The sequence below is a fragment of the Theobroma cacao genome, chromosome 10, assembly GCF_000208745.1.
Source record: "Theobroma cacao cultivar B97-61/B2 chromosome 10, Criollo_cocoa_genome_V2, whole genome shotgun sequence".
NCBI classification, from domain to species: Eukaryota; Viridiplantae; Streptophyta; class Magnoliopsida; order Malvales; family Malvaceae; genus Theobroma; species Theobroma cacao.
Window position 1 is genome coordinate 14,421,175 of NC_030859.1, and position 10,386 is coordinate 14,431,560.

Here is a 10,386-nt window from a genome sequence, read left to right on the forward strand (position 1 = left end):
AATACCAAATATAGAGAAAGTCAGATTTGAAGTTATTAATCGATTAAATTAGAAAATAATAAGTAAAAACGTTAAATTTAACCTCCATAATGGTTTCCCAAGCTCCACATAGCCTTAAATGGCTCAAAAAATCAATTTTGGGGGTTAAGGTTTTAGGTTTCTAGAGAGAGAAAGGGAGAGAAAGCTAAGCGAAAGAGTTAGGCAAAATGGCTTGAAATACTTTTTTATTTTTACCTTTCCTCTTTAATGTATCGACACATTTGGCAATGTATCGATACATTTGTCCTATTTCGAATGAATATATTAATACGTGGAGGTAATGTATTGATACATTTAAGGTAGAATAGCCTTGGGGGTATTCTACTTCAAATGTATCGATACATGTTCATCTTTGGCCAAATCTATCGATACATTCTCAAATGTATCAATAGACTATGCTTCCTGAGGCCTTTGTTGTTCATCCTACCATGAATGTATTGATACATTGGGGTATGTATCAATACTTTCATCCTTGTAGGCAGTTCTAAGCATCCCAAAAACTTCAAAAATCCAAGTTTAACACTCCAATATTATTCCCAGTTGATGTTACACCTTAAATCATTCATTTAACTTAATCTCACACACATAAATTCATAAACAAAACATCAAACTTAGATTGAAACCTCAAATTATGGAACTTATCACATATTTTCTCAAAGTTTTGCCTAAATGTCAATATGTACACTCTTAAACACTAGGCATACATACATATCATCAAAGTCCTCAAGACTCCACATATTTCATAAATCATTCTTAGTTTGCATCAAAAAATTGGGGGTGTTACAGAAGCATAGAATATAGGCATGGAATATGTGCCAAAGTACAATTGTTATGACATTTGTGAATATATGAAATGTGATAGAAACCTCACTTACTTCAAAGAGTTTTGTAATGCGGTTGATTGGACAGTTATTTGCTATCTTTAATTGTCAATGTAAATATTGTAAATGCGATGGATAACTAACCCATGCACTATTGAATAGGCTTAATTGGGCCTAGTGGGCTATACCCACATAGGTCCATGTGCTGATCATGATCCCTCCTATTAGCTTTATCATGTTGCAAATTATTACAGTTTTGAAATGACAAAAGTGATCAAAATTGCTTCAATGATCTTTGAACTTTTTTGAGTAATCCTTGAACTTGTTTGAATGATTTTTGAAGTTGCTTGAAAATGTTTTTGAACTTAATTTATTAATGTTAAAATCTATCATACATTTGCTTTTGATGTGCATAAGTGTTTCCATGAGAAAAATGATCAAAACTGCTTAAATGATCTTTGAACTTGTTTGAATAATTTTTAAAGTTATTTAAATGAGTTTTTGAACTTGTTTGAATGGTTTTTAAACTTTTTTAAATAAGTTTTGAATTGCCTAAGTGTTTCCATGTGAAAATTTTCAAAATTACTTGAATGAGTTTTGAAAATTTACTTTAATGATTTTTGAACTTGTTTAAATAGCTTTTAAACTTGTTTTAATTAGTTTTAAACCTCTTTTGCATTTGATTTTGAAATGTCCAAGTATTTGGCATCAAATTGCATTCAAAAAGAACAATTTTCCATATTATAAGCTACAAGTATCGATACTTTGGTCAAAAGTATCGATACATTTAAAACAAAATAGTTTTGCCCAAAATGTATGGATACATTTCCACATGTATTGCTACATTTCAAAATATATCGATACATGTGGTCTAGAACTAGCCGTTACACATGAAAATCAAAAGGAAAACGACTATTTTCTTCACCAAAGCTTCTCCAATGACTCCAAAGCTTCTCCAACTATAAAATAGACTTTTCCAACACATTTACAAGGATAGAAGAGTGGAGAAAAACATTATATGAAGAAAAGGAAGAAAAAAGAAAGAGAAACCAAGTTAGAGCAAGCAATTCACATTCTTCCACTAAGTTTTTAAGCTTTCTTGTGCTATAATTCCTTTGTGTCTTCATTCCTATCATTTGCAATAATTTTTGTACTCGTCATACTCTTATTACATTGTACTTACTTAGCAAAACCCACTTTCTAGGGGTATATTTGCTATTCAAAATTGTAAAAGAGAAAAAGGTTATGTGTTAGCCTTTAAAGGTATTGTGAAGGCTGTGCTTGATCCATAAAAGATATTATATTGAGACGTTGTGCTTAATCCTTGAAAGGCATTGTGAAGGTTATGCTTGAGCCTTAAAAAGTATTTTTCATAGTAGATTTGAAAACCTTTAGTGAGCTAAGGAAGATGACGTAGGCAAGGAAGTCGAATCTCTATAAAAATATTATGTCTTCTTTCTTTATTTTTCATTCCTTGAATTTATGCATTTACATTAAAGAATTTATCAAATTTTTTCTTAACTTGTTTATTCTTTAATTTACTCTTTAAATTATTATTGACTCACTTTGATAGAAAACAAATTTATGAAAATTATTTTTAGCTTAATTTGATTGGAAGCTTGTGAAAAATTTACGCTAGTGCATTTTGCCTTAAAGAGTTTGAAAATTTATTTTCAACTTGTTTGGTTATTACTTTGCTTAAATTACTTTTTGGCATGTTTTAAAGTGAAAACAAATTTGAGAAACTTGTTTTCAAACTTGCCTTCATAAAAAGTTTAAATTTGTTGAAAAGAATTTTTAAAAATCCATTTCACCCCCTTCTTGGATATTTTTCTCATTATTATAGAGCTAACACTTCTAACACCTCCAAAAATTGGATGTGGCAATTTTGTCCAAGTAACAGAAACTAGGGATTTCACATTTCATTTGATGAAATTGTATTGTCCTGAGAAAGTTTCAATGATGGTTAAGAACTTAAAAAAAAAGCATTGGAAGGGAAAATTGATCAATATAAAAGGATATTGTTTTTCCTTAATCAATAAAAGTTGGTCAAGGTAGTCAAGTCCATTTAAAACAAATTGCAAAAGCATCCATGATAGTGAAAGCATAGTAAATAAGAAAGTTATTTGTTTGAGTATAAGAGGTATAAGATTAAAATTAGTAGAGAAGAGCGAAAAACAAAGTTGGATAAGTATTTAAGTGAGCATGATGTTGTGATTATTTATGACTTTGATGTTTTGATTTGATGGAAGCTCAATAGTTAAAGGTATACTATCTTGGCTGGATTAGCTTGTGATATATTAACGGTTCCCACACCTAAAGTTGCTTATGAAACCACGTTTAGCACTGATGGACATGTGCTTGATGCATATTACCTTCTTAGCTTGTGCAAGCCCTTTATTTTTGTTTACAATTGACTATGTGGATCTTCATTTTTCGATCTTAGTGACATTGAGTATGATTTGGGAGAGATTGAGAAAGTTGATTTTGGGCTAATTATTTTATTTATCATTTCATTTGTTCTTTTTTCAATCCTTATTTCTTTATCTCTTTTATTTCTTTGTTTGAAGATTACTTTTTCTTTCTCTTGTTTACATATTTTAGATTTGCCAAAGATTTTATTGGATCTTATAATTGATGAGTGAAGAGGTCAAAGGTGTGCTATTCACTTTGTGGGTTTAGGGTTAGTTATTACAAATTTTGCATAATTACATATAAAGAATATTTAGCTTTTTGTAACCAAAAATTTATACTAATTACAATTTTATCTTATTTAACATTGGTCCATGTGAGGAGCTGAAAAGGCCCATCTTTGACTTAGAAGAATATTAAGGATGTTGGCTTGAATTTGCCCTTATTTTTTTTTGTTGAAGTTGGTTTTTTTTGAAGAAAGTTATTGGAAGAATGTTATTTAATTTCTTTGATAATGTTTGTTGAATGATTAATTTATTCTCTTTAAGTTTAATTATATGTTTTGTTTAGATGTTAAATGTTACATATAATATTTAGATTATACAATTTTATAAATTATAAGTAATTTTAAAATTTCAATTTTTAAGATAAAAGACCGAATTGATCAAATTTGTTTAGTTTTCGATTTGTTCAATTTTTTCCAAAATTTCAATCATTTCAGTCACTTTTATAGAGAAATTTGATTTGTTTGAATTTCGATCTTTTTATACCAAAATTTGTTGGTCCTTATAATATGCGCTAGAGGGGGGGTGAATAACACAATTTGGCTCTTAACAATATTGAAAACTAATTTTTAGAACTTAAGAAAATAAAAATAGAGTATAAAATGCATAGCAATTTAGAGTGATTCGGTCCAAAACCTACATCCACTACCTTGATTGTCTAACCAAGGATTTTCCCACAAATTCACTAAAAATCGGTGAAATTCACAAGCTTTTACCAAGCTTTACAATGACTTTTACTAGGCTCAGACAAAACCTTTTACACTAGTTTTTCACGACTTCAAATAAAACCCCAATGTGGTTTTCTAAGGCTCAACCACAACCTACAACAATCAAGCTATCCTACGCTTGAATAACCCCCCTAGAGTGACTTCCTCACTCTAAGAATACAAGAGAAGTAGTAAAAGAAAGTACCTATAATCACTGGTTGATCTGATTGGTACAAGATTGAGTGTTAAATACAAATGCAAAGAGTAGGCATTTAAGTGCAAACAAGTGCAATGAAGCTTTTCTGGTTTTTCTACTTTCTATAGCTCAAATCTCATTCAAGGCTTCAAAAAACTTGTCTCTAATTGTTGAAAGACCCTTCTATACTTGGAGATGCAACTTTGATGGCAGTTTGACAGTTTATGGCCATTGGAAACAGTTGAGGATGAGTTCTAGCCGTTAATCTGTCTTGTAGTGCTCTGCTTCAAGTTGCAGACAAAGAGCTCTTAGTTGTCTGACTTGGTCGACTAAGTTCGTTCTATTTCTGGTTGCAGATTATGACAGAGAGCAGTTAGTCGACTGACTTGGTCGACTAAGTTGATTTTATTTCTCAAACTTTTCAACCCGCCATTCTTCCAATTTGAAACTTGGTCAACCAATATTCTTCCTTATCCAACTAAAGACCTTCCTTTTTGTTAATCAATCATTTTTCTTCATTCATATGATCTTTGGTATACACTTTTGAAGGATTGATTTATTATTTACATATAATTTTTGTCCTGTACACTTAAACAATATAGTTAGACACCAATGAATGAGAATATTTTGCTATCATAAAAAACATATAGAGTCAACATTCTCTATCTTTTATTTTTGATGATGACAAAATATTCCAAGATTAAGAATGCAATGTTTATGTTTAATATGAATGCTTCAAATCTTTATGCATAATGAGTTGCTCCCCCTTAGTCAATGCATCTAGGTTTCTTTAAAGATTTTCAATAAAATTTTTATAATATCTATAATAGCTAAACAAGATAACAATATCCATAGTAAAAAGCAACTAGCACATAATATTCAACAAAACCATAACTAAGCATCACACACATAAATTAAACATGAAAACTTATCACACTCAATTTAACTTAGTTTTCCTTTTCTTTCTTTTTATCATTAAACAAGATATTCAAAACTCCCCCTTAATGAGTGCATCAAGATTTTCGCTTAATCTTTAAATCAAACTTTAATAAATGAGAATCATAAGCACTCATACACCTAAGTCTTACAAGCTTATAGATATAGTTCAATAACTTCAAGAGTCAAGCTTGTGTCTATGTAAGAACAAATGTATGGGAGTTAAATCATTCAAGAAATTATCAAGGATTAGTCAAATAATGTTCAAGCAAATTTGATCATTTTGTCATAATCAAAACTATAATAATTTTAAAGCTAACAAATTTGATCGAACTGACTGTTTGTACAGTTTTATTAATAAGAGTTTCTTTTCCTTTTTGGGCCTTTAGGCCTTAGATTATCTTTTCTTTTGGGTCTATATGATGTATCTTGCTTGGTTTATTATTATTATTTTTTATTGAATAGTTAGTGTGACAATATTTATTTTCTTGTTTCTATCACTTTTTTCTTTATAGGTTTTACAAATATTTGTGAACTTTTATTTTGTTAATATTTTTATTTTTTTATGATAAAACTTTAAATTAGATGTTGAGAATCGAGACTTGACCATTTAGTTTTTCATAGTCAATTTTTATCACATTTGAAAAAAAAACATTAAAGTACACCCTATTAATAGTAGTTCAACTAAATCCCTAGTAAGTTTGAGGGTAATACATGGTATAAGGGAATAACAAGAATAAAGTAAAATAGAAAATTTTTATGAAATATTTCGAAGGTGGACAGGGTTGATATTGTTTTGAAGTTAGACAAAACCTCTATCTAGTTGATTAGGGAAGATTATGATAAGATTACATTTCACTTTTTAATTAATAAGTCTAATTATGGAATATCTGATACTTGAAATGGTAAATTATTCTTTCTTGACCTAAAATAAAAATACAAAAACTTGATTGAACGTAATAAAAAATAAAAATTTTTTAAAAATAATTCAGGTGATTATTTAAGAATTATATAATTTAATAAGTTTAAGACCAAATATCTCCTCTACTGCTTGCTTTATTGTGTCCTTCAACCTTAATATTGGTTTTTGGTTGAAGCTTTGTTATGTTATTTTTGTGTTTACTGTTTTTAAATCCAACCCGATTAATATAACAAGACTTAATATATATATATATATATATACATTTATTAGCATAAAAAATAAATATTAAGCTCAAAAAACTTCTTATGAAAATTTGTTATAAGCCTACATTTTCAACTTTTAAAGATATACTTTTTTGGTGTAGGAAGATGCTTACTTGCTCAAGATTCATTTTATTTTTTATTGATGTGGAATTCTTAATACACATTCTCTCACAATTGTGCAACACTCTCATTGCAGGGGTTCTTTTACCCATAAAATAGAGAGATCCATTTTGATTTTGGTTTATCTCAATGCTTATCTCTCATAGAGATTCAAATCAATGAAAAGTGAATCGATTCTTATATCAATTATCACGAATTTATATCTTCAATTTAAAAAGACATATTTATTAAGTGAAAAGAAATCTTTACATATTTCTTAATCCCAAAACCATCTTCGTTTAGTGACGTGATGCCAAGAAAGTAAGTTACAAACAATTTAAAACAAACAACCACAACATCATTTGAGACAAAATTTCAATTTTTCCGCCGTTTGTTACCAAATGAAAGAGAAGTAGAACATTGCGCTTCTTTTCATTATTACTATTGGTCTTGGCCTCTATAGAGCCAACTATTATTATACATTTAATCCAATAATCATTTGAACACTAAATTATGATTTCATCATTAAGTTCAAATCCACCATTCATCTTACAAGCCATCTAGAGTTCCTACACTTATGGTTTTTGACACTAAAAGACTGATCCCAAGAGCAAATTTCAGGGTTTTCTTTTTTTTTTTTGTTTCTTGGTACAAGAGAATAGGATGATTTTGCCATTTAACTAAATTTATCTTTCAAGAATAAGAATACTGTTGCTAAATAAACTCCGAATGGTAAAAGCCCTGGATAGAAAATGGATGCAAACCTAGCAAAAATGCTCTAAGTGAGAAGTCATAACCAGTTCATAACTCAGGAGCCAATCCGAGTGAAATTTTTTCTTACCTTTCTTACCATGAACATACTGTAAACAGTTAGATGAACACCTTGTATAGGTACAGGAGGAATCTCTACCACGTCTATACTTATACTTTCCTCTCTAACAACTTTTCTACCCTGGGAGTAGCTTCTTCTGCTGCTGCTGAACTTGAGACACCAACTCCGGAGGACCTTTCATGGAGAAAAATGTGTTGTACCCAGGTCTCATATTTGCATACCGTTTTACAGTTATGTGCAAGAAACAGAGCAGCCATCCCTGGGAAAGCATGCCATGCGCTGACAATCCATTTTGGGTTGCAAGCAGACACTATAACATCCAACATTCTCATTAATATGTATAGTAAATCTGGTCTTTTGTCCTGCGCCCGCAAAGTGTTTGATGAAATGCCAGCACGAAGCCTGGTTTCCTGGAATACGCTGATTGGTTCATATGCCCAGCGTGGGCAGGCTCAAGAAGCGTTAACTCTTTTCATGTTTATGCAAAAAGGAGGAAACCCGTTTAGTGAATTCACCATTTCAAGCGTTCTTTGCGCTTGTGTTGCAAATTGTGCCGTTTTTGAGTGCAAACAGCTGCATGGTTTTGCTATAAAGACTGCCATCGATTCAAACATGTTTGTGGGAACTGCATTAGTTGATGTTTACGCAAAGTCTGGTTTGGTAAAGGATGCTAGCTGGGTTTTTGAGAGCATGCAAGAGAGGAGTGTTGTTACATGGAGTTGTATGATGGTTGGGTATGTTCAGAATGAGCTTTTTGAGGAGGCTTTATTGTTGTTTCATAGAGCTCAAATAATGGAACTGGAGCATGATCAGTTTATGTTCTCTTCCATTATATGTGCTTGTGCAGGTTTAGCTGCTTTGATCGAAGGGAAACAGGTGCATGCTATTATATCTAAAACTGGATTTGGTTCAAACATATTTGTGGCTTCCTCTCTTATGGATATGTATGCTAAATGTGGCAGTGTGGAAGAGGCTTATACTGTGTTTACTGGAATAGAAGAGAAAAGTGTTGTTTCTTGGAACACAATGATTTCTGGCTTTGCTAAACATGCTCGTGCCTTGGAGGCAATGATTTCATTTGAGAAAATGCAGCAGGTAGGTCTCTACCCTAATGAAGTGACATATATTTCTCTGTTTTCCGCATGTAGTCATATGGGCTTGGTTGATGAAGCAAAGAGATACTTTGACCTCATGATAAGAGAGCAAAATGTCTCAGCTAATGTCATTCACTATTCATGCATGGTTGATATTTTTGGTCGAGCAGGAAAGATTTCTGAAGCTTACGATGTGATAGAAAGGATGCCCTTTGATGCCACTGCTTCTATGTGGGGTTCACTTTTGGCCTGTTGTAGGTTCCACGGCAATCTTAAATTAGCTGAGGTTGCAGCTAAGCATTTATTTGAGATGGAACCAGATAATGCTGGAAACCATATTTTGCTCTCAAATATATATGCTGCTAACAAAAAATGGGAGGAAGTTGCAAGAGCAAGGAAATTTCTTAAAGAAAGTACGGTTAAAAAAGAAAGGGGTAAGAGTTGGATTGCAATCAGGGACAAGATCCATAAGTTTATGGTTGGAGAGATAAATCACCCCAGAATTGCTGAAATTTATTCCAAGTTAGATAATTTGATGGAAGAGATGAAGATCCTTGGTTATAAAGTTGAAATTGAACATGACCTCCATGACGTGGAGGAGAGTAGAAAGCAAGAACATTTAAAGCAACACAGTGAGAAACTGGCGCTTGCTTTTGGGCTGCTTTGCCTACCTCCTACTGCCCCAATACGAATTATGAAGAATCTCAGGATATGTGGGGATTGCCATTCTTTTATGAAGCATGCATCTAGCATTACACAGAGGGAAATCATTGTTAGGGATATAAACAGATTTCACCATTTTAGAAATGGCTGTTGCTCTTGTGGTGACTTTTGGTGATATCTCAGTTTGCTGAGTGTAATATGGCCATTTCCGTTCTGTAACAAGTTTATTGGTTTAGACAATCCATTTGCCGTTTTCAGGTGAGTCTGGGTGTTTGTAAGCAAAAGTTTTAGGAGACCACAACAAGCCATTCATCAGGTCTTCAGTATCTTGATACAATGCCAGATTTTCTCTCCCTGATGTCAGTGTATATATATTACATCGAACCTTCTCATGCTGGAGCAACAGGATTGGATGTGTTAGGACTTTGGATGCCGTCAGTGATCTTAGAAATCTTCACCATAATATTTAACCTTGAGGAGATATAATGTTTATTTGTCATTTATATTTCCTTCTGTCTTTCAACTTAACTCAGAAGGTCGCTATTTCTTACTTTCGCTGTCTGCGTCCCTCTCGTAGGTTGTGGGATTTACATTCTGACGCTCGTTAGTGCAAGTCATGGAGGAATTTTGACAAGGTTATGTGATTGTCTCTGCTTTATTTTAAGCTCAATTGTAACAGGCATTGCTCCTGCCACCACATAGGCATTGTCAGTTAAATTTTTACCTACGTAAGTATACGTATTGAAAATATAATATATAAGCAAGCTAAGTATCGATTCTACAAAGAATTGATTTAAAATTTTACTAAGTATTAAAATTAGAACAATTTAATTTTATCTAAATAATAAAAATTAATTAATTTACTAAAACTAATTAACCAAAATTTAAACTAAAAAGAAAAATCAAAGTAATAATAACTCGAGTAAAGATCATATCAAACAAGCATAAGATTGCAATATCTCTCACACTACATCTAAATTTTACTTCTCTTCTTCAACTTATTTCAATGGATTGAAGTGCTAACCTAGAGTTCTCAATTTTTTATAAGGGTCTTACGACTTATCTCATAAAAATATCTATTTTAACTAAAACTTTATATTCCTATTTGAATTGAAATT

General features: G+C 31.5%; 1 protein-coding gene across 1 annotated transcript; it reads left to right on the plus strand.

Annotated features, from left to right (window-relative positions):
- Positions 7,355 to 9,938, plus strand: LOC18586825 (pentatricopeptide repeat-containing protein At5g04780). Its single transcript, XM_007010390.2, has one exon. The coding sequence runs from the start codon at positions 7,554 to 7,556 to the stop codon at positions 9,441 to 9,443; it is 1,890 nt and encodes a 629-aa protein (XP_007010452.2). The 5' UTR covers positions 7,355 to 7,553; the 3' UTR covers positions 9,444 to 9,938.